The following is a 24,296-nucleotide window of genomic DNA, read 5'->3' on the forward strand; positions in this document are numbered from 1 at the left end:
TTAAGAACCATCCTGTTCCTGTTGAACATCAGCCGTAAAACTCCACCTGTTCTGCTCCTGCAGAGCTCAGTTGATGCTCTCCGGACCAACGAGCAGCAGTGACACGTATCACTCAGATCATATGTACGATCCCGCTGGGTGCCAGCTGGGTCTCGCGCTTTCCACGCTCACCTGAGGCTTGTTCCGGTATGGCAGGCAATTATAGTATCTAATAAAAATTATTTTCTCAATCGAACATGACATCGATACCAATCAATCAGGAATGAGCGCTATCTAAGTTAGCGCTGATTTCCAATAAAATAAGGTTTAATATACTTAAGTTGACAAAAAAGTCTGATTTAACCCTTATTTGAAGTGAATGGAGTAAACAGTGTATTAATATTACAACTTTATAACCACATTATACATTGATTTCAAAGATTTAATGGTTTTAAAAAGTAGAATTGGAAATGTATGGAACGATGTAATTAATTAACTTTTTATCACACTTTTTAACATATGGAGAATTGCACATTATGATCAAACAGTTATTCAGTGGTTCATTCTTTTGTTACACATACTTGAGTAGGGTTTTCAATGACTAAACTCCACTTCTGCTTGAGTAAAATTATATTTCAGTGATCCAACATCTTAGTACACTTTTTGTCACTCAACTCACTTTGATAGGAAATAATTAGCCATAACGTTCGTTACGACAAGAATGAAATATTACTTGTAATAAAGACGGCAAGGGAGTGCTAAACAATCTAAATATTCATTTCCGTTTATTTTGTGGATTTACTAATTACTATGTGACAACTTTACTTGCCATACTTTACCTGTTGCTGCGCAATGTCATACAAGTTAACAACTGGCAGCTGACTCACAAGCGACAGCACAGCTGACCAATCACGTCGAGGCAAGTAACAACTGTCAAATCCCCATTGACCACTAAGAGAGCGTGAAGGGCGGGGTTTAGTGTTGACGTTACGTCGCAGGCTCGGTAATGGCAAGTGTAGGAAGGAGAGGAAGACAGCCCTGAAGTTTCTTCTCTTCTGGATGTTATTGTCACTTTATTACATTTAAAACCTGCTGCTTCACTTTCTTGTACTCTTAGGGTTATTTTTCTCCGTCGCTGTGGTGTGAGTGAGAACGGGGCAGGGCTAAAGTACGGAGGATTTTGTCGGTCGTTTTCGAAGTAACTAAAATACGCCCGAAGTTTGTTCGACTTCAAGCAGAGAAACTATGACGCACAAAGAGGACGAATATGATTACCTTTTTAAAGGTGAGTGGTCGTTTCTTCGCTTTTAGCTAGCTGGCTAAATGTCAGTTTCACCTGTGTCATCTGATGCCACCGCGGAGATGTCGTGTCGTAAACCGGTTCGCCTGACAGCCAGAGGCTGGGACACCTGTTAAAGCCTCAACGCTTTACGTCATTAAATAAAACCAGCGGGTCCTCGGGTCATGCAAGGCAGATCCTGGGACTCTAACGTGTCTCTTTAGGCACCATTTGCTTCAGAGTTTATCATCTTCCAGGGCGATGACGTAGTCACCTGGGGATGCGGTGTTGTTCAGTGAGGGGTCACAGTCACATGACCCGAGCTTCTCTCAGGGGGGGGGCAAGTTTGTTTCGTAGTAAAAGTTTAAAAGTTGTACCATTTGACTTTAAACAGTAAAAAAAAAATCAAATAAAAAGTACCATCCTGTTTGATTGATTTTGCTGAATTCCTGGATGTATGAATTGACTGACAGACAAATTCACATCCAGGCTGCAAAACATGTTATAATTTTAGCTTTCTAGGATTTATTTTATAATAATCTTTTTAGCTCAGGATCGCAATCCTTTAAAACTTAAACTAATACAAAAATACAGCTTTGATTTGATTTGAATAGGATATGATTAAAGGAATGCTTTGAATTCCAATACTTGATTTTAAATGCTTATTGTATTTATCACACTATTTCATAGTATAATAATGGTTTTAAAGAATATAAAAACAAAAAAGTACATGTTTTTTGTTGTTGTTGTTTCTGGTGATTTTAATTTGTCATGTTTAAGCAATAATCCACCAGGTAATTCAGCCTAATCTGCTGAGTCGTTGCCTCACCTGATGTGAGGGTGCAGTACCTGGGGAGGCGCCGCCATCGTTGCAGCCATGGTAGAAGCAGTTACAGCTCCTCAATGCCACTTGGAGATGATTCGCTTGCAGCCTTTTGTCAAAATGTTGAGCAGGTCGTCAAACTGGAAATACCTGCATGCAGGTGAGCGTCCACAGAGACGCTCCGGCTCGAAGCAGAGAAGCGATTCAATCAGGTTTTCATGTGACCAAAGTAATCTGGACCTCTACCTGTGGTACAGGGATCCTGATAAGCAAACGGCTGCAGTTCACAGTTTTGCTTGAATCTAGAAAGCGCTCACATTGTTGCCCTTGTTCTCCTTTTGTGAGTCAAGCAGGGTGAGCTCTTACTGAGTCACTAAGGCATCTCGAACGTTAGCCGTCCTGCTCAACCTCTTTTACTGCTTTTCAGAGGCTGGGGGATATAAACTTCTCCTCTTAAATCGAACACGTAATGACTATCCTTCTTTCTTTCCATATTTGTGCTATCAGGGGATTTCAGACGGTCCATTAATCTCAGTGAGCAGACAGACTCGCTTTCATTCAGCCGGGCTGCAGAATTGTATTAACTGACAAAGGCCTGTCTTTCAGCTTAAAAAAAAAGAAACGATCTCAACAATAGGTGTGTGGCTGGGTGTGTAACAGAGCTATGACTCTACCAGTCTGGTGGTATTGGACCGAGGAACAGTTGTGTAATGATTTTTTCTCTTCCACCCACAGTCCTTTGTGAGAGATGAAACAGAACATTATGGTTTTACTGTCATCATATGACTCCCACATAAACTAAACTAAAGTTGCTCAGTAATGAACAAGCAGCTCCACTCAGACCGAAGCAGAAACATGGTGGACAGTTGGTTCAACGTTCCCAAACCAACTTCCTGTTTCCCAACTGCAGGGTGATGGGTCCTCAGACATACTGACTCACCTTACTGCTGTGGAAATAGCTGTCTTTAATATTGCCTGCAGGATTTCCCTCAGTGTATCATGAGCCTGGCGGGCCACCAGGCTTTGCTTTCCCCACCAGGCTGAGCATAGTTTATTTGTAATAGATTTTTTTATTATCTGCATAAGCACTTTCTCTTTACTGAACTACACACTGATAACTCAAGTGAATAAAGTGACAAGTCACAGATAAAGGATCAACACATTTGGACTTGTTAATTTAGATGAAATAACTGAAGTTCAAAAAATATGTTTTTCAAATTTTATAGTTGGTGTTTAGGTATTGTTAATTGTCTTCCAATAAAACATAATAACTTAGTGATATATTTAAATTTCCAGTCAACTAAACATTGTTGAACTGAAAAACACATCAGGTCGCTGGATAATTGCCTGACGCCTCCTTCCACGGGCTTCGCAGGTTTTCTGGGGGAAACATTGGCCTGATTCAGTTTACTGTCAAATATCCAGGATGGATATTGACGCCTCACAGCAACACGATGAGACGAAACAAAACTGGCTCTGTGATTTATTATTTAATTGGACAATATTTATCAATATGCTAAAGATTCTCCATATCTGTTTTATATTTTAATTCTCTTCTGGTTTCCTTCCTTCTCCTGTACTATAGTCTATTACAGAGTAACTGTTTATAATAAGCTGTGAAAACTAATCAGGCAACTAAATATCCTTGGTCACTCAACTATTAGTAAATATTTCACTATCGTTATTATTTAAATTCAACCCAGAATGTTTATGAAACATATTAATGCTATAAATCTATTAACAAGCAGCTAAAATACATAGATTTAAAAGCACCATCGTTCAGTCACATGGCTCAAATAAACAAATATGGATATTACATTTTTTTATTGTGTGGTTTTTATATTTATCACAATCCAGATCAGAGTAAAAACGTAGACTCTGAGATGGGATCTGTTTAATTCAAGCCTTATGAACCAATAAAATGAACAATAAAATATTGGTTTTTGGAAAATGTCATAATTTAAACACTGAACTTACATAACATTAACAGGACTTCATGGATTAAAAATGAGATTTTCTCATCCAGTGATATTTTGATGATAATGTATAAATCTTCATTACTCTTATAAAGTGTAATGTGATGGAGAAGGGATGCAAATGTCTAATGAGAAAAAGCATAAATTTATTATTTTATTGACATTTTGTTTCTAAATTAAATTATTTACATATTGTTTTAGCTCTATGCATAATTATATTTTCACCTTTGTCATTTTGATTTATAATTCTGAGTATTTTTAGCGTAACTTTAAATGTTTTAATTCTGGTGATTAATCCAGAATCTATCATTTATCAGAATTATTTATTCATGAAATAATTAGATGTTTCAGGTCACACATGTTCTGCCGTTTGTGAGGAACATGTGAATCATGTCACACATAAGAACAATTTTAGATCATGAAGGGTTAGAAAAGGTTGATGATTATTATATGAAACATTCTGTTTCTTCCTGCAGTTGTTTAATTAAATTATCTTTAATTTAAATAAAGTTGTGTGAGTCTCAGAGAACTGGGTTATGTTGAGTCCAAGGATTCAACTCTAAAAAGATCAAATTAACTTTTTCTTTAAATGTTCTATTTTTTATAAACTGATAAATTAATAAATTTTCTTAGAAAACATAAAGGTATAATTTAGTTTTTCCCTATGACTGACCCCATTGATGCTCTACCTCTCAAAGTCCATCATGTTGTTGCATGATAAAAACCTAAATGTATAAAAAAACAGCAGCAATTTAACGTTCATAACCTTGTTTATTGTTTGCAGTGTTGCCAGACATGATCACATGATCAGTTTCATTCTTGTTGTTATGGAAAGGAGTTTCCTCCTGAGTTTCTCAACCTCTGAATCTGGTTGTTATTTTTGGTTTTGCTTTTTTCTTTTTCACCTGCAGCATCCAGGAAGCGGAAAAATACAGAACACCGTCCGTTAACGCTTCTGTTTTCCCTGCAGTGGTGCTGATCGGCGATTCAGGCGTAGGAAAGAGTAACCTGCTGTCCCGCTTCACTCGCAACGAGTTCAACCTGGAGAGCAAGAGCACCATCGGGGTGGAGTTCGCCACGCGCAGCATCCAGGTGGAGGGGAAGACCATCAAGGCCCAGATCTGGGACACGGCTGGACAGGAGCGCTACAGAGCCATCACTTCTGCGTGAGTTCCCTCATCCAGTCCACTCTGCTCTCTGCAGACTTCATCTGTCTCTGACATGCAAACAGACACAGAACTGCATGTAAGAAGATGGATGGTGCTGCGTTGTGTTTGTGTGAAACACCAAAAAACAGATGTTCCCATAAAGTACACCGGCAAATTTCCACCCAAAACATCTCAAAAAGTTTCTAGAAAAACAAGGAAATTTCTGAGTTTGAAAAGTCAAAGATTTGCTAGAAAAGTCAGAATATAATACAGAAGCAAGCAGCGTGACAGGAAGTGACCGTGCTTGTGACCCTCTGACCCCAGGTACTACCGTGGTGCCGTGGGAGCGCTCCTGGTCTACGACATCGCCAAGCACCTGACGTACGAAAACGCAGAGCGCTGGCTGAAGGAGCTGCAGGACCACGCAGACAGCAACATCGTCATCATGTTGGTGGGCAACAAGAGCGACCTGCGCCACCTGAGGGCGGTGCCCACCGACGAGGCCAAAGGCTTCGCAGGTTCGCCGCCTCATCAACCTTCTATTGGCTCCTCATTAGCTTAGCCTGATAAGAAGCTCATTAAAACCCGATTAGACTTTATTCTGCCAGCTCATTAGGCTCCATCACCGATACTGAAAATAATAGTATCAGTTTGACCTGGTTCTGTTTGGGCCTCGTCTTCCCTGAAAGCAGCAGTCTGAGTCATCTTTAGAGTTATTTTGAGGAATCAAACTATTCTCACTTCAAAAGCATCAAAGTAAAACATGTTTTAGCAGATTATTGGTGTAACTTGTATAAATCTGTTCTTTTTTAGCTTGTCTGGTTTCTTTGCTGATAAAAGACTCGGCAGAGCTGAATGCCAGAAAGTTAAGGCCCAAATCCTGTTGATTCAGAGCAGCATAAAAAGAATCCTTGAGGATAAAAGAAGCCGTCTCTGAGTCAGACGTGGCTGTTTGTAGAAATGTTTGTTTCTTTCTTTATTCCACTGACCTAATTTATGTCTTGTTTACATAATGATCCCAACCTGGAAGCGTCAATGCAAAGCAGCACTGCCAGTTGGCAGAAACAAACCTCCTGCTTCATTCTGTCTGATTTTATTCAGATTATTTCAAATAAAATGAGGAGTATCTTGATTTTTAACACATTATACCATCCAATCATGATCCACACTAACGATCCAACCAGTTAGTTGCAAAGATGTTGAACTTATACAGATTTCCTAATATTTATGTTTCAGTTTTCAATCCTCCTCCATCTACACCGGCATTTTGTTCTTGTTGATACATGTTAGATCTTTTTTTGGATGGTGATGCTGTGGGCAGGAAAGATATCCAGTAGCAGTCAGCCTCGCAACAAATCTGAAGAGGCCTCTGACTGAAGACTGCTGCTGTGACAGTCTAATGACTGAATACTAACAGCTCAGCATCCGGGCAGCAACACGTCCTGCATGACTCATCAGCTGTTGGCTCGCACTGCTGATCCACCTCATGTTAATAAAGGAAAGCTAAAGTTTTGCATGGCTTTCAACAACTGTTTGTTGTGTTTTTTGGAGAACAAGATGGTTCCCTGTGGGGACAGTAGATCAGAATCTGTGGGTAAATTTAAAGTGAGTATTAATATGTGTGTAACGTACTGTGTTTGTGTTCTCCAGAGAAGAACGGCTTGTCTTTCCTGGAGACGTCTGCGTTAGACTCCTCCAACGTTGAGCTGGCTTTTCAGACAATTCTTACAGGTGAGTTCCACTTCCTGCTCTGAAATCAAACCAAATTTTAACAGTAAAAAACATTCAACATTAAAGGAATCGTCAGAACCGTTTATTAAGCAACGATGAAACATCTCTTAAGCAGTTGCATTATGTAATTTCTCACTTCAGCCACTAGATGGCAGCAAATTCCACTGAATCAGGTCTTGGCCTCCATCCTTCATGTTCATCCTGTTGCAAAACCTCCTGAATCTTCCTTTTAATTAAAAAAAAATAGTAATTTCTGCAGCCAATCAGAGGCTAAATAAAGATTTGTCCATGTTTTCTGACGTAAGCGTCTCTGCACAGACGCCTCAGGAGGTTCAAGGCCACACTGGTGACTTCAAAATCACCTCTGAGTGGCCTGAAGGGGGAATCCAGCCTGAATCAGTCTGCATGTGGCACCTGCTGTTTGTATGCTGCTTCAGCTCCATGTTGGATCCAGCAGTGATTCCGCCACAGGCCACACCACAGACATATCTCTTATTTCTAACTCTCAAAAAAAAACTTCAAACCAACATCAAGTTAGCGCTGCTAATTAGCCCATTAAGGCAGGAAAAGCAGTGCATTTGCAAGCCAGTAAGGCGCAGAGCCGCCACGGCTCATGTAGCGATGTGGAGAGGGTCGTCCTGGTGGCTTATTGTCCGTTCTGTCATGCTGCGATGAGTCATGCTTCTCACAGTTTCCTCGATTCACACCGGACTTTTATTTCAGGACAACTTTGGAGAAGTGTCTGAATGCAGCAGTGAGTCGGTGATAATTTCAGATTCCTGTTGAGTCAACAAACGAATCTCAGTTCAACTAAGCGATGTAAATATGTTAGTTTGAGCTGCACAGCCTTGGAGAACAATTCAAACCAACTAAAGCTGGGTAAACCTAGATGTGTCACAACAACACGGCTTCCTGGATAATAACATTTTCCCAGAAATTGTTGCAATAAATGATCATATTGTTGTTTCGAGACCATTTCCAAGTAATAGAATGGAAATAATAACAATGCAAGAACACGATCTCAAAGATCAATAAAATTTACATTTAACACTGCAGCTGGAAAAAATTTCAAATATTTAAAACAAATAAAATAACAGAAACAACAAATAAAATAAATAATTTAGTCTCTGTAAAGAAAATTGTCTTTCAGAAAAAGGCCAAAGCACAAGACTGAAGACTTTAACACCCAGTTTTTAATAGAGAAAAAAATGAAAATTATTGAGTTTGTTTTAATTCATCATAAAATTAATTGATTTATTTCTTGGTAACAAGCCTACCTGTCAAAATAACAAGTTTTGCTGGGCAATACATTGTCCCAGAAATTATTGCGATAAGTAATATTGTCGTTTTCAGACAATTGTTGACTAATAGTAGCTCAGTTTCTATTACAATGTGCGGAAAACTTTGTGTATATTATACCAATGTTTAAAAAGGACAATTTTGCACATTGTGGTGTTTACATTAGATAAAAATAATCATAATCATTCGTGAATAAGTTTGTTCAAACTATAAATAATTAGAAAACATGCCGCGTCGTCATCCTCAAACTACTTCCTGTCTTCTTCCTGGTTTGCACCAGTAGCAACATCCAGTTGTTGATCATGTGACTCTTGTGATGTAAAAATGATTTTTTTTTGTTGCAGTTTTGTGAAATAATCCACCTCATCCGAGCGCTAATATTTAAAACAATTCTATAATGTTCCGTACTTCATCAAATTCATCAATTTATATTTAAACAAAAACAGGTTTGTGCATAACATTCTGTAACTTAAATTACCCGTATTTGGCTAGCTTAGCCATTTTTCCCTAAGGAAAAAAATCTAATAGAATTTTACAAAAAAAAATTAAGCAGACTAAAATCAACTTTGGAGCATTTTGAAATGATACTAGCATGAAGATGTCATAATAATGGAAGTTCATACGAGTGCTCTCAAGGATAAATAAATTCATTTTCATTTAACACTGAAACTGGAAGACATTTTAAATATCCAAACTAAATAAACCAAAAACAAGTAAAATGGATTATGAAGTCTCTGTAAACAAAGTTGCCCTTCAAAATATATTAATCATTCGGCTCACACAGGGAAAACAGGCAAAGCTGCCTGCTAGGACTTTTGTAGGGGAAAAAGAGTGTAAACTGTACTAACTACTGTGTAAATGATGCCGGCTTTTTAACGAGATTAAAGGGCAGCGGCTCTTCAGCAATTAAGCAAACTGTCTTAATGTGCAGCATTCTGCTCTGGCCTTTTCCATTTAGTCTGACGATGAGACGTCCAGTGGTTGGTTCACAGACAGCCCATTGGTGGGAGTGTTTTAGTTTCTTCTCAGCTCGGTCACCGGCATCGGACGATTTCAGTTTGTTGTTTTGCCGCGTTTAGCTGCTTCTTTTACAACAAACGCAACATATCAGATTAATTGACCAACTGTGAGTGGAAGAAAAATGATACATGCTCAGTGAGTCTGGATAGGGAAAGTGTTAATATATCCATTTCCAATTGCTTTCAGAAATTTACAGTTAAATTTTGGCGTGGACTTTGACTGGACCACCAAAACACATACAAATGCTTTGATCTGAACCATCCAGCACAGTTCAGGTTGGGGTCATCCTTTTGGAATCTTACCTGATTAGCTTTCATGTCACTTTTAAAGAAAATCCTCCCCACAGCATGATGCTGCCTCCACCATGTTTCATGGTGTTAGTTTGGTTTTCTCTCACAGTAGCACATTACTGCTGATGATCCATAAAATGGATTTCTTTGGCATTTCTTCTTGTTATGATTAAATTAAGCCACAATTAAATGCAAACGGAGTGGCGACAGGAAGTGGACTACAACAGAGGGCATTCTGGGTAAAAGGAACCAAGAAGAAATGCACAAGATAAATCCTACATCCATTAACATCTGACTTTAGTTTACATTTGGTGAAGAAGGAAGTTGCGCTCAGTGTCGTCATTAGAGGTTTTTGTGTCGTTTACTTCAGTGGTTCTTGCCGCAGCGCCCCCAGAGGTGAGGAGCGAAACAGGTTTTTCAAATGGTTTGGTTCGTTTGTCACAGTCGAAAGAAATATAACAAAATTTACAATTTGACTTTAATTTGGAGTGTCAGAGAAAAGGGGGTTGAGTACAAATGGATGCAACAGTTTAGAGATTTTTATTTTCAAAATAAAGCAAATTGAGTTGAAGTTTATGTGCTTCTTTCATTAAAACATCAAATTAGGTCTGGACAACAGGGCTGAAAATCTTATCTTGTTTTAACATTTTATATCAATCGATATGAAATAATTGTCTATCGTTAATTGTTTATTAGTTTTAAATATTTGAGATGCTGCGGAACTGGTGACCTGTGGATAAAACTGGTTTCATCCACAGTTTTTTTTTTTTTTCATTTTTACGCAGTTATGACAAGTTACTCAGCAGGTTGTTGCTAGAGTTAGTTGATGCCACCAACCTGACTTACAAGGTTCAACAGCCAAATGCTTTCCTACATCTCCGAATGCTGCGCGGTTCGGGTTCAAAGTTCAGTGAATATTCTATATCATCACTTTCCTTAAATAAAGTGATTTATTTTACTTTTTCAAAAATCATCACACTCCCACCCACTTTTTTTTCTTTTGCTAAAAGATGATTTAGCCAAAAAAAGGTAAAAGTATATTGATTATTGTCAGCTTCCTCATATAATGGTCTTAGTCATTGTGTGAAAATGCGATTTTGGCAACAACTAAAAATTGCTACTTATTTTTTTGTCAAAATTTGGATTTAGGCAAGAAAAGTCACCTTTGGAATAAAATTGCCATTCCATTAGGAAGGTGACAATATAGCATATTCAATGACATGTATTGACTACGGATATTGATGATGAATCTATCGTGATGTGTACTGATTTATTGCTCAGCCTTGCATCAAAGTTGAGGTGAAAAACTAAAAGAAGTCTGTCTGTTTTTGCATTACTCTGTACGTATTTATGTATTTAATGACCTGCTTCGTGTTGAAATGAGGATTCTTCCACATGACGGAGCGTTGCCGGTTCAGGACGGAGGAATCCGTCTGGAGTCTGGAGACAACCGTCCTGATCCCAAAATGTCCCGCTGTCTGTCCCGTCTCTCACCGCCCTCTGTCCTCCGCAGCCATCTACCACATCGTGTCCCAGAGGCAGATGACGGGCCAGGGCAACTCGGACTTCTCTCCGGCCTCCAACGTGGTTCCCATCACGGTGGAGCCCACCCAGAGCTCGTCCAGTAAGGGCGCCTGCTGCCAGAACAACTGAGACCTCGCCACTGACCTCCTCCTTCGTCTCAGCGCAGCGCCGGAGGGACAGACGGAGGCGCTGACGGGTAGAGGGACGTGTCCGCTGGTTTGTGTAGATAGGAAGGATGGACAGGATGTGATGTGGGAGGGTTGGGATTTTATAAGAAGCCGCATCATCACCATGGATTCAGGTTCTGATGTGAAACTGAACATGCTACCAGGCCCTTTTTTCTCCTTCTTCTGCAGTTTCTCTCCTTAAAAGCCGGATTTTGCAGGCTTCCTTTCCGTTTCTCACTCCTGGGAAGGTGGGCTGTAAAAATCCACTCCCAGAAGACTGAAAAGCAGTCCTCTCTCACTGCTGTTTCCCTTCGTTTTCTGCAATATTTAGAAAATTATGTCCTCCTTTATATTTATTAACGCTTGTCTTGTTTGGCCAAAGGGTTTCCCACACTAACTGCTTCACAGAAAAAAGGGATTTTCTCTTATTTTGATTGTTTTCTTTCGTTTAAAACAAGTCTTTCCATGAAGGAATCGGGAGTTTGGCTCCATCCTTCCCTGTCGGTGACAAGCAGCTTCTCTCTCAGTGCTTTTGATCTTTGTTTGGGCGCCTCTCTTACTCTTCACACACTTTGTGCTCCGACGATGAGTCATGCGCCCGCCAGCCTCTGCGCAGCGTTGACTCTAAGTGGGATGGGATGGCTGCGCCCGCCGCCGCTGCTGGATGGGTTAACTGTAGAGCATGTCAGCTCCCATCCTGACCGTTTCACCTTTTCTCCCCTGAAGCCTCGCTGCGCAGCGGCAACGGGGGGAAAGATGTGGTTTAAAATCGCGGACAAGCTGCCCGCTAGCTGGGACGGATGAATGAATGGATGGATGGATGGATTAGGTTTCAGGGGATGAGATAGTGAGGCCACTCAGCCCTGCCCTGCCCCTGTGGTCTCTGATGTACAGTGATGGCTTGTTTTACTGTAAATGAAATCCTCCGCTGCCTGCTCACCTACTCCTCTCTGGCTCTGCTCTCTGCTGTATGTAACTGGAAGACGTCTCTGCCTTCTGGGATCCCCCTGAGGTCTGCCCTCACTTTCACTCGTTTATTTCCTGTCCGATCGGTGGGGGTTGTGTTCGGGAGCCAGGGCCGCGTTTGTTAGCGTCTGATGGTGGAATAGAGGAGGGAGGGAGGGGCTTGATTTAATCCAAGTTAGACACACAGGGTGTTTATTTCCACATCAGCACGAGTCTTAAACTGGGGTGTAGGTCGACATTTTTAAGCCTTTATTTTGTTGTATGTATATTTGGACTGCACATGTATAAATAAATAAATCAGATTTGTTATAGCTCATCTTTTATGTGTCTCCAGTTTTAAAAACAACCAGCTCATTATTGACTATCATACCGTCTAATGTCCAGTGTAATTTAAGATGTTTGCAAAGTGCTGAAGGCTGATATTTTTCCTCTGATTACTGATTATTAAATATTAAGTCATCATCTACAGATCAATCTAGCCATCAAAACTCTCAGGGAAAAAAACACAATCTGCTTAAACTGGAAATCATTTCCTTTTGTTTTATTAGAAACATTTACAATACATTTTGAATCTTGAAAAAATAACAAAGAACCAGAACTAACATGGCGCAGATACAATAATAATTATAATAATCATAATAAAAATGTCCAAAAATGTAATTCACAAAAAAACATGTGCTAAGAAATAAACCTGCAATATTTCCTGCCTTGTGAGGGCATGGCACACTGTAACAGAGTTCAGATATTTTTTTTTTTTTAATTTTTTTTTTTCCCATCCATCAATGATCCTCCCCAGAGGGCCGCAGCGGCGACGCCTCCCTCACTGTCCACAGAGAAACCAGAACCGGACGCGGCTGCTGCCGGCCCCAAACAACTAATGCACTACAACCACTATTAGACCGGTATGAAACACCTACTGTGCTGGAAAAATTGGAAACGCTACCGAAGACAAACTGTCAGACTGCATCGGCCTCTTTGGAAAAGGGCGGAGTTTCACCAGCGAGCGCCATGCCGGTCCCCAACCGTTCACACGCAGCGGGAAAACCGTGCTCTCTGAGTTTGGGACGCATTTGATCCGTTTCGGGCTGAAGAAGTTTCGTCTCTTGTACAAATGGAAGCTATTTTTTTGCAGCGTAACACATTTTCTAAGTGAGAGGTCAGACATTGGTGCGGGGGACTGAAATGGTCTCCGTCTGGCTCCAAACTCCTTCGGCTTTTCTAAAGAGACTCCAACTATGATAATCTACAGCGAAGAAACGGGGCGAACGTGCCGCCGCCCCTTCTCCTGGCTAAGTGACATACAATATACATGCAAACTAGTACGGTAATGAATCTGGAGTGTTTGTGTGTGTGTGTTTGCATTTAGTTACACAGATCTACACAGTGCGCTGGCTCCTCCTCAACTTGCACTTCACCTAATTAACGCATCAGGAAAAGTCGATCAAAAAGGCTTTTTTTTTAAGCCGATCACGCTCCGTTGCCATGGATCGATCAGACTGAGTTGTGGATGTAAGAAATGTGTGAATGAAGGTGTTTACAAGTTGTGTGTGTGTGTGTGTGTGTGTGTGGTGTGTGTGTGTGTGTGTGTGTGGTGTGTGTGTGTGTGTGTGGTGTGTGTGTGTGTGTGTGTGTGTGTGTGTGTGTGTGTGTGTGGCCCTGCTGGGCGAGAGGGTCACAGCTGCCTCATTCACTCCAAGCATTGCAGTTTTTCTTCTTACATTTTGATAAGAAAAAAGCGAGTTTAGATTACAGAGGAAATGAGTAATAATGTTCAGTCAGTAACATGGGGTTGGGAAGGGCGGGGGTTACAGCAAGCAGCACTGCACAAAGAATGCTGATGCAAGAAAAAATAGAGTTGAGGCACAAAATCGATGCTCTGTGACTAAAATATCTCCAAATTCTAAAAATCTATTATTTTCTGTAGTTCTTTCGTTGTTAATGCACTGATGTTGCAGTAGTGCATGTATGAAGTTAAAATTTCAGCTATGGGGAAACTCCTTCCCACCTACTTCATCCACTGTGAAGCACGTGGGCAAAGTGTCCATAACGTTCATAAATAAAACTTCTCCTTTAGTTATTTATTAGTAGAAACTGACTTTCCTGTGTTTAGAAATATATTAACTTCTTGTCATTTTAATTAAAAAACAAATGTCTTGAGGTTACTCATAAATACGTTGCTTCATTTCCATAAATAACATCCAGATACTGACTTTTTTCCTCTGCTTTCTATGAAATAATAACCCATGTTAGCAAAATAGATCTGAAAAACTGTAATATGTTTTTTTATTCATTTTTAAGTTACTTTCTATAAATGCATGTGGAAGAACTCAAATATAGACTACGTCGAAAACCTGTTGCAAATTCCTTCCAAAAAAACTAACTTAAAGCTCACTTGTAAATTGTGAAAAATAAAAAAGGGTGCATTAGTTTATTTTTCCCCCATTTTTTTTTTTTCTTTTTACATTCAAATGCATTGCTTGTTCAATGTGTGACTGACAGGTTGGTAGAATTGCTTAAGTGCATCCATTGAAAAATAAGGATTTCCTATCACTCCTTTAAAAGGGCTTCTACAGAAATGCATAAAGACCTTTTTGATATTAAGAGAAGAAAAACATCTACTTTTTACTATAATAGCAACCTTAATACAATATAGTAAATAATACTAACACAAACATAATGTATCACTGAGTTGTCCCACCCTCTGTTTCTCCGCAGGAAGTCCGTACTCCAGGTGAGCTGGACAAATGAAACTTATATTCTTAGGAGTTAAACTATGTTTCAATCAGTTAAACTACACAGTAAATATATGATTTTAAACTGATGTTCTCTTTAAGGTCTTAAAGCTTTTATACACTTTAGATATCAGGCTGCTGGATCCTTTTATGAGTTTCTTCTTGATAAATCTTACCTATTGTAATAGTTTTGAGTATCATGCAGGTGAACTTAAGAGTAAGTTAAATACAGAATATTTAAAAAACTCGTCATAATGAGTCTGAAGTTTGGATTTGATCTCAATCTGGTTTCAGTTTAGTCAAAAGTCCTCGTTTAGTGGCTCAAACATAACCTGATTTCTGGGCAGTTCTGTCTGCTAGTGGTGTTTAATTTCACTTTTGGGAGTTTTTCAATCTGTAGGATCACTTCTTAGTTCAGTAACTGCAAATAAAAAGGCAGATTTTTATGCTAGATTGGTTAAAACGATGTAATAAGTTAGCTCTCTCTTCTGTTCTTTGGTTAAATCTGACCTTTTCTTTCAAAGTAAAGAAAAAAATAAATCATTGCGGTGCAAAATAAGGATAAAACGACGGCATCATGCCATCAGTCCATCAGAAGCTGTAAACCTTGCCGGACTCTTTAGCAAAATAAAAGTCCTGAATATGATTGATACAAACATGATTAAAATCCCGAACTAACCCTGAAGCTGTTCAACACTTTCAGGTCACTAAAAGACAGAAATGAAGTGGGATTATGCTAATAACGAAGGTCAGTTTCTAAACAGAACATTATTCAAAGAGCTGACTCCCAGTATCCTCCTATTATTGCTTTCCTGATAAATAAAAACTGATTTCTTCTATAGGGGCTAAAAGTTCTTAAATATTTGCCTATTTACTTAAGACTGGATACATCAGTGGCTTCATAAAATTCATTCTTACTGTTTATAGTAGTGTCTGCTTATCTATATTTGGATGACATACTTGGTAAATAATATTTCTTACATGTATGGATCTATCTAATATACTAATATAGTCAAAAGGGTGACAGGGCGCATATAAACATTTTATCTCCTAGCTTGTTTTTTAAATTCATTCTAAAACATCGACGATGACACTTTGAGATTGTTAAAAAATAATGAAAAACTCACTTTAGGCGGGCCTGCGTCTGGCTCTTCCTAGCTGAAACACACAGCATATTTACAACACGGTGCCTTCACACGAAGAACACTCCTTAACTTACAGCGTCTAAACCGGGAGAACCTCCAATAAGACATCTTTGTTAAACCAGTGCAAAACTGAAAAGAGGGGAAAAATGATGAGAGCTCCCAAATTGTCACTACTGAGCACAAGAATCACCAAACCACACAAGAAAAAAAATGATAGGGAATCCTTATGTGCGTGTCTTTCAGATTGTGAGATAGATTTCACCATCAGCGGTCGGTTTGGTATTAATCAGATGCGCGTGTTTTATAAGGTGCTTTATTCTTTTTTTTTTTCTTTAAGTCATGTGTTTTAAAGAGCCTAATGTCCAGAGTCCCCCCTAATCCCCACCCGAGCGGTTTGATTCACATTCTTCTTTTCCAAAAATAACTTCTTTACAAAGTTGGTTATTGGGGAGTGGTACTGTATCAAAAGGCCAAAGTTGCTACCTTGTCAGCCAAAGCAATGGCAATATTCCATAAAAAACATTAAGGCAGAAATAAAACAAACAAAAAAATACTAAGTTCAAAGAGCGGGGGTCGCCCCCGCCTCGTTGTGACGCTGAAAGCTTCGGCCAGACCTCTGTGCAATTCCTCCTTCGCTAAAACTCAGTCCTCCTCACAGATTTCTGGGAACTTTCGATGTCAGTCCGGTGCTCTCGCTGCAACCATGCCAGCGGTCACTTCTCCTTCGCCTTCATTTTGTTTTTCCTTTAGAGAAGGGGCTTTTTGGCCCTGAAGACTGGATTTGTTTTGTTAAAAGGAGACCCCCAAATTATTCAGGCCTGCTGGGTCGCCGGTGCCGACCCACATGTGACAGCAGCTCAACACTCGCTCAAAGACCTGCTGATCAGCAGAGCTGCTCGGTCTGCAGGGGTTTTTTGCTCCTTTTTTTTCTTTCTTTTTTTTTTTTTTTTTTTTTTTGTCTTGAAGTATACTCCTCCCTTACTCCCTCCCATCATTCAACAGCTTTAATCCCCCAGCCCCCCGATCCATTGCTCTAGCCCTCAGAAATCCCCAGGCTGGGGCTAAGGCAGACGCAGCGGTGTGTAATTTGATTCAGCATGAGTGCTGGTTAAATGGGGCGTTTCCTCTGCCTTCCTGTCAATTACAATAGTCTGATTTCATTGTGAAAGTAACGCGGGTTGGGGGCCGGGGCCGTTGGAGGCGAAGGGCCAGTCATGGAATGCCCCTTACAGTAGAAACTGTCCCACAGATGGCACCCAAAGAGGGGATTAACACGGGCCCCCTGTGATATGATCACTAAACGCTTTGCTTTTCATCAACTGGAATAAATATTCCAGGTAACTGGATTATGAATGTCTCTCCTAAACCTCCATTTTATTTCACGGCTGCCAATGCGGCTAGTGTCTTTCTGTGTCCATGTGTGTTTTGGGACAAAAGAGTGCACCCCCTCTCCTTGTCCCCGTTTGGGTAAGAAAAGGAGCAGGGGGGAAAAGGAGGGGTTTCCTATTCGCCCAGCTCCCTTCAGTGGTCCGGGGTCCAGAGTCCCCGCACGGTCCGCACCTGGACCGACCCATTTGCCTAATTATCAATGAGCGAATCCAGGCCGTGTCCGAGCGCTCCGTGGCCCACGCCGGCCGCCACCGAAGGCGCAGACAATACGGCTCAAAAGCAAACGGTCCAACTGTAAGCCAGCAGCACCGGTGGAGGGAGGCATGAAAGCCACTCCCAGAGAAAAGAGAGAAAGAAAGGGGCTAGGCGAGACCTCCAAACTCAGGGTCAGATCCGCAGCGCGCCGCCAAACACCTGCTCCTGTACAGCTCTGCTAATTACAGGGGGGGACGGAAGGCCCCTCGCAGGAGAAAGGATTACCAGCCCTGGACTCTGTGTTTACAGTATCTGCTCCTTTAATCTGCTGCTGCTGCTGCTGATTCAGGAGACGTTTCATTCAGCTTCCGTCCAATCTTAAGGTTCTCCGAGGACACGAGAGGGGGGCTCCCGCCTCGTCCTCCATTGTTAGCCGGACGCGGCCAAACGACCGCACGACACAATAAAAGCGTGGTTAAGGTGGCTTTGAGACAAGTCCTTGGGGAATATCAAAAAGGGGCCAACTGGATGGATTCCAAGGCTTTTTGGCCTCGCAAATTAAATCAGCGCTTTAAGCCAACCGAGGAGCCACATGCTTTTCAAGAGCCACAAGCAGCAAAGCATCACCGAGTCTTTTCAACACACTGCAGTGACCAGAGCGTCACCAACGGCTAGCGGACGGAGAATCCCCACCTTTACAGCAACCCTCATCCTCTCTGAATAATATCCATAAAATTCAAGCAGTTTCTATAAATAATTAAAATCCTATCCCTTTTAAATCTGTTTTTTAATGAAATAAAGATTTGCTTCATCTCTTTCTGTATGGATCCTGACTGGAACGAACCCATACGCTTTTATCCTTTAGCCAAAATACTTTGGACCAATTATCCGAACCCACAATCACAGTTTAACTGAAAACGTCGAGTTTAACTTCACATCTGCTGCTTTTGAATTTCTCTAGGTACGATTTTAACAATCCTGTTTTAGACCAAGATGATTGTAAGGTGCAATAAGTTATTTTTTTATTCCTTCTAGTAACAACTTTGACTTTGTAGGTCAGTCAAGTGCAGATTGGGTTCCTCATCAATCATCTGTTTCCTTCAGTAAAACCCACTTTAAGGTAAAAAAAAAAAAAAAATAATCGAAGAATAAAATGTTCACATTACTGTCTACCTCTGCCTACACTGAGATTCATGAATGAAAAACAGCAGCAGTCAAAAAACTGAAAATGCAAGGTACTATACTTCTCTTATAAACAAAACTTTTATAAAATATATATGCATATATATATAAAAAGAAAAACTTAAAAATATTTCTTATACTTTTTAGTAAAGCAAGCAGGCCTTCTAAAATATCTGCTTGATTGTTTTTAAATTTTCTGAAAAACAAAAACGTATATAATAATAATGATAATAATAATAGTAATCATAAGAACAGTAAATAATTATTGAAGAAACACTGAGGAAACTAAGGATAAAACGGACGTGGTTCTTTAGGAGAATATCCGGATGGCCTGAGTGACCTGGGTGTGGCACACCGGGCACTCCGGGTGGTTCAGCTCACAGATTCGGATGGCGCACTCCATGCAGAACAGGTTGTGGCCACAGGGCACCAAGGCAGCCGTCACTTTGCTCTCGAAGCAGGTCATGCAGTCCCGCACGGTGGCCGGCGGAGAGTCCGGCACCGGCAGGCGGCCCGGGAAGCCGTCCCCGGCCGAGGCGGGCTCGCTGTGGGCGCGGCGAGCCTGGGCGTGAGGCGAGCCGGACACGATGCTGGTGACTGAGTTGTTGGGGGTCCCGCCTCCGCAGGGCTCCGGTAACCCAGGAGAGAGTCTGGTCAGGGGCAGCGGGAGGCCACCGAAGCTTTTGGAGCGCTGCTGGGTGTAAAAGGACACCTGTTTGGGGTAGTCAGGGTCCCCCCAGCCCTGGGTGCCCTCAGATCCAAAATACGAGCAAGGTTTCTCTCCGGAGCTGGAGAAGTTGCTCTTGTTGTAGATCCCCCCTCCCTCTCCTCCTCCTCCTCCGCTCCCGCCTCCAACCATGGCATCTGAGAAGTTCTGGCGGTAGCTGCTGGTGAGAGGCTTGCGCTGGCCCCCCTGCAGCCCCCACACCTGCTGTAGCCGGCTCTCCAGACCGCCGGTGCTGCCCGCCGGGCTACTTCCACCGTTGGGCCCCAGACAGTCGTTCTCGTTGTTGTGGTCATGCAGGCCTCCTGTTCGGAAGGCGATGTGCGCTTCGATCTCCTCGCGGGCGCGCTCAGCGTTGCTCGGGGAACCCGTGATCTCGAAGACGGGGTCACGGTCTCGGCTCGGGGTCACGATGTACGTGCAGGTCTGCTGCTGGATGCGCTTAATGGTGGAGCCCTTAGGCCCCACTACCAGCCCCACAACGCGGTATGGCACTCTCACCTGAATGGTGGTCTGACCCGGCAGAGGCGTGGGCGGGGAGCCGCTGAAGGACACCCCCAGCTTGTTGCGGGAGGCGCGGAGCATGGAGAAGTGCTCTGCAGCAGAGATGATTTCACGGCGGGCCAGTGCAACGTCTTCCTTCCGGCCGGTGATTAAAAACACAGGCTCCTCTCCTCGAACGGGGGTCTTGATGTAGGTGTTGGTCTTGGCTCGCAGAGCTTTTATTTTGCAACCTGAAAAGACATTTCAGAGATTTTTAAGCAAGCCAACAAGACTTTCCTGATAATTATGTTAAAGGATAACTGGTGGAAATCCATCTAATTTAGTTGTGTTGCTCCTGTTGACTGCTTCCACTTATTAATGTTTCACCAGCAAACGATATTCAGACTAATTACCATGATTTATGAGGTCTCTGGCTCCACAGTATTGTTGCTCTGAATTACAGCTCACCAAGGAGAACATGGAGAAGCGTCAATCTGCACAAACGTGGCGGATTTGGTGAACTTCACACTTTAGCTACATTGCTGACCTCTCCTTGAACCTGCGACGCTGTCAACCCACAGCCACGTCGTTTCTGTCTCCACATCTGCCTGTTTTCGATCCTTGTTTATGAGCTTACCCTATGAAGTGCTTTTAAGACAGCATCCTGATCTGAGTGAGCGCAGGGCAATGTTCTTTCATTAGAATCCCTGACCTTGTGGGAGGACAGAGCAGGACATGCGTCGTTTCTGGATGGATTGCCAGGTCAAGAAACGTCAGCAGTCCTGCGCGTGTTCGCTCCTCGTTAAGGTGGGCTCCCGTGTTCACTGTAACATGCTTCAAGGAGGCCGGTCCAACTCTCTGGCTAACCCGGTAAAATCATCGCTAACCGGCGAAACGTCTACTTTCTAACGCCGCCACACAGACCCACTTCGCTCAGGAACAGTCACTTTCCGGGAAGCGGCAGTACGGAGCGAGGGATGGTGGTGATACTCAGAGGGGTTAGAGCAACTCGTGCCCCAATTCTGAAAATGCCCTCTAAGGCCACAGCACAGCATTAGGCTAATAAACCCGCTCATGACACAGGGGCTTAAGGAACTATTCAATTCCCTTTCCCAAACTACATCCTAAATTTGAACAAGTACACATTAGTCTCTTAATTAAAGGATTATCAATAAATAAAACAGGCAAGGATGAATTAATCAAGAGCAGAATTAAGGTCACAGGAGACAGATTCACACTCATTCTGCTAAACTGTAGTGAACAAGGTGATTCAAAACAAAGCCATGCTTCATCAGAGGAGAGGAGGCTGCAAGAGCATCGGCTGACAGGAGAGAAAAATAATCATCCCTTCATGACAGGAAGCTCCAGCTTTACCCAGACAGAGTAGGGGGGTGTGACCATAGAGCCAACCAAAGCAAAGCAGGCTCACCTCAGTTCCCTCCAAATTAGACGTAAACCACCCCAATCGCTGGTCCTCTCTGTCCGTCAACAGTTATCCCATTAAAATCCAAAACCAACACTTCAGAGTGGAGAGTGGGAGTCGCAGAGGGAAACAAGGGGCACTCAGCAGCACCGAATCCACAAAATGTAATGCAGCGGGGGTTGGGCAGTCTGCAAAAGCAGCTCCTCTGGAACCCTGATGGTTACGGACGTCTGGTTTGAGGTAAAGCTGGATTTTACCTACGGAACCTCACCCACCCTGCAGTCTTTGTGCCTGCTCAGAGCCCAGCCCCCCTCTGGCTCCCCAGCCTGACAGACAGCCATGTGGCTTGGAGGGTGTGCACCCAAACGGGGCTCCAAGGCACCGCCAGACCATTCAGCTTCCACTTCCTCTGCCCATCAGGGCAGCACCCCCTCCAATCAATACAGAAAACACTCCCCTGCCCATTCTTCAGGCTTGTCTGCAGAAACTTCTGCAAAAAATACTGATGCAACTTCTGGCTGGGTTCCCCAAATCAATGCCCCCCCTCCTCCTGTTAGATCGCACCCCACCCCAGACACACACCTTTGACAGCTGTCGTCACTCATCTTCCACTCTTTGTTCAGCAGGAAAAGAAAAACAGGAAAATTTTATCTCAACCTGCTTTTGGGATCTAAACTTTCCAACTGTCTGATGTGAAGAGCAAAGAAACAACAACAAGGTGACCACGCTTCCTTTGTCCAATTGTGTCACTGGGCCAGTGCGCAACGTAAACAACAAGCTGGGCAATAAAAACGAGGGGGTTGAAACATCCAGCACTTTTTAAGGCCAGATGACTAATATTTGGTGATGTTGTTGGGTTGAGACTAAAAGACGCCCCCCTCCTCGCCAGTTGCATGTTTTTTTCTTTTTTTTTTTTTTTTTTTTGAACAGTCTGGCGCGTCTCAGACGACAAAGGAAGCAGCGCTCTCCTGCTCCACAGCGCGTGTCTGCGCGCTGACATTGATGGCGTGGATGTGGAATCATTCGCCCAGGAGGGAAGGGAGCTTTCTCCCAGTGTTTCCCACCCTCTCCGCCCCCTTCCCTCTGCGCAAATGCGCTCAAAAAGAGCGAGAAATGAGCGCAAAACGGGCGAGCGGATGGTTTCTGTGGAAAGATGAGAACTTGAAACATTTGAAGCGGAAAAAGAAAAAGTGGGAGGCTGATGCCTCTGAGGAGTAGCTATAAAAAAGGAGCCCACACCACTCCCTTTTCTTTGTCAAATAACACCAGGTAACAGTTGGAGAACAACAAGCGAGCGCTCAGGGAGGCATGCAGCCTGTCTGAGGGGGAGAAAAGCAGGAAGTTTGTAGGGAAATAACGAGCGGGCTGCGGTTTACCTTGCCTCCCCACTATCTCGGCCACATGTTCGGAGCTGGGCACCGGGACGCATTCTGTTATGTTGCAGCCTCGTCCTTTAGTCTCTGCTGAGGAGCTGTCGTACAGGGCGCACAACTTGCTCTTCCCCTGCAGGATGGCCGCGTCCCCGCCGCCCCCGACGCTGTTGGCGTGGTTGTGGTGGTGGTTGTTGTTGTTATTGTTGCTCCGGTCCTGCACTCCTGTTGTCGGGGCTCCGCCGCCGCCGTCCTCGCCTTCTCCGAGCCCCAGCAGCGACAACTGGCCGAGCGCGACCCTGAGGGCGCGGGAGTCGTCCTCCTCCTCGTCGGGCGCCACGAGGAGACCTTCGCCGCCGAAGCCGGAGCCGGCCAGATCCCCGCCGTAGCCCCCATTTTTCTCCATGATCCCTGCTAGAACCAGCAGGCTAGGCATGGCTAACAAAAGAGTGTGTGAGACAAAGACAGGGGAAAGAGACTGGAGAAACAGCACCGTGCCGCCTCCTCCTCCTCCTCCTCCTTACCCCTCCTCCTTCCCTCTTTGCGCTAGTCCCTCCCACAGACCGCCCCCCATCTCTCTCCATCCGCCAGACTCTCGGTACAGTACGGAGCTCCGGCCGTCTGCTCGGTGGATGGGTCGGCCCGATGCGTTGCTCCACCCAGTCTGGTTTTACACCGACCCCCCCTCCTCCTCTCCTCTCCTCCCTCCGTCCTCAGTGAGACAAAAAACGAGCCTCCCTCCCTCCCTCCGTACAATTCCGTCTCAGGTTCGCCAGCATGTGGCGGCCCACATCCAGCCCATCTCCTGTGCAGGAAGGAGGAAGCGTTCAGCTCGCCTCCTGCGCCGCATGCAGGCGCAGAAACGCAGCCGCGCTGCGGAGCTGCGGCAGCGCAGCGAGCTGCATATTTATATTTTTGGTGACTTATGTAAGAAGAAGAAGCCATCCGGGATGTAAACAGTCACTTAAAGGTTGCAAGAGCAAGCGCGCACATGGTCATCTGCTGGAGAAAAAGATGATGTCAACTCCACGATGATGATGAAGATGATGATGGTGGTGGGGTGGAAATCAGCAGCAGCTTCCGCGCGCACACAGGGAAGAGTGGGGATTTAGGAGTGAGGAGTTAGTGGCGATTTTATAGAGAAAGAAAAAGCAGAATGAGGTTGGAGGGATGAGGGGGGGGGGGGGGGTCCGCCCACCTCTGTGTGCTTTGCGGCAGGTCACCGCGCTGCGCATCAGGATGTTATGTATAGGCGGCAGAGCGGGTGTCTGGGCCGGGGGGCGGGGGCGTGGGGGGCTGTGCGTGAAGAGAAAGGGAGTTGTCAGACAGGCGTTGCAGACCTTATGCGGTGGGGGGGTGGATGTGGATGTGGTGGGTGGAGTGGGGCATCAGTAAAAGCCCTCACACATTTCCCGTTTGGAAAAAAAAAAAAAAAGGTTTTGCAGCAGCTC

General features: G+C 43.4%; 2 protein-coding genes across 2 annotated transcripts; one reads left to right on the plus strand and one right to left on the minus strand.

The window, feature by feature from the left end:
* Window positions 1-978: 978 nt before the first annotated feature.
* Window positions 979-11,285, plus strand: LOC129357000 (ras-related protein Rab-11A-like). Its single transcript, XM_055026528.1, has 5 exons — window positions 979-1,264; window positions 5,028-5,223; window positions 5,530-5,723; window positions 6,856-6,936; window positions 11,059-11,285. Exons 1-5 carry the CDS (start codon window positions 1,225-1,227, stop codon window positions 11,196-11,198), a joined length of 651 nt encoding a protein of 216 aa, XP_054882503.1. The 5' UTR covers window positions 979-1,224; the 3' UTR covers window positions 11,199-11,285.
* A 6,687-nt stretch (window positions 11,286-17,972) lies between these two features.
* LOC129357002 (RNA-binding protein MEX3A-like) lies at window positions 17,973-23,356 on the minus strand. Its single transcript, XM_055026529.1, has 2 exons — window positions 22,852-23,356; window positions 17,973-20,303 (listed from the first exon to the last, which is right to left on the minus strand). The coding sequence occupies exons 1-2, from the start codon at window positions 23,279-23,281 to the stop codon at window positions 19,156-19,158; spliced, it is 1,578 nt and encodes a 525-aa protein (XP_054882504.1). The 5' UTR covers window positions 23,282-23,356; the 3' UTR covers window positions 17,973-19,155.
* Window positions 23,357-24,296: the final 940 nt, after the last annotated feature.

This window comes from Poeciliopsis prolifica, unplaced genomic scaffold (assembly GCF_027474105.1).
Source record: "Poeciliopsis prolifica strain line A6 unplaced genomic scaffold, Auburn_PproV2 SCAFFOLD216, whole genome shotgun sequence".
Taxonomy (NCBI): Eukaryota; Metazoa; Chordata; class Actinopteri; order Cyprinodontiformes; family Poeciliidae; genus Poeciliopsis; species Poeciliopsis prolifica.

Excerpts from the sequence above, each read along its gene's own strand:
- LOC129357000 (XM_055026528.1), top strand. The coding sequence starts at position 1,225 with ATGACGCACAAAGAGGACGAATATGATTACCTTTTTAAAG. Across the intron at positions 5,224-5,529 it reads TACAGAGCCATCACTTCTGC|GTACTACCGTGGTGCCGTGG; the intron begins GTGAGTTCCCTC and ends CTCTGACCCCAG. Across the intron at positions 5,724-6,855 it reads CGAGGCCAAAGGCTTCGCAG|AGAAGAACGGCTTGTCTTTC; the intron begins GTTCGCCGCCTC and ends TGTGTTCTCCAG.
- LOC129357002 (XM_055026529.1), bottom strand. The coding sequence starts at position 23,281 with ATGCCTAGCCTGCTGGTTCTAGCAGGGATCATGGAGAAAAATGGGGGC. Across the intron at positions 20,304-22,851 it reads CGAGATAGTGGGGAGGCAAG|GTTGCAAAATAAAAGCTCTG; the intron begins GTAAACCGCAGC and ends ATGTCTTTTCAG.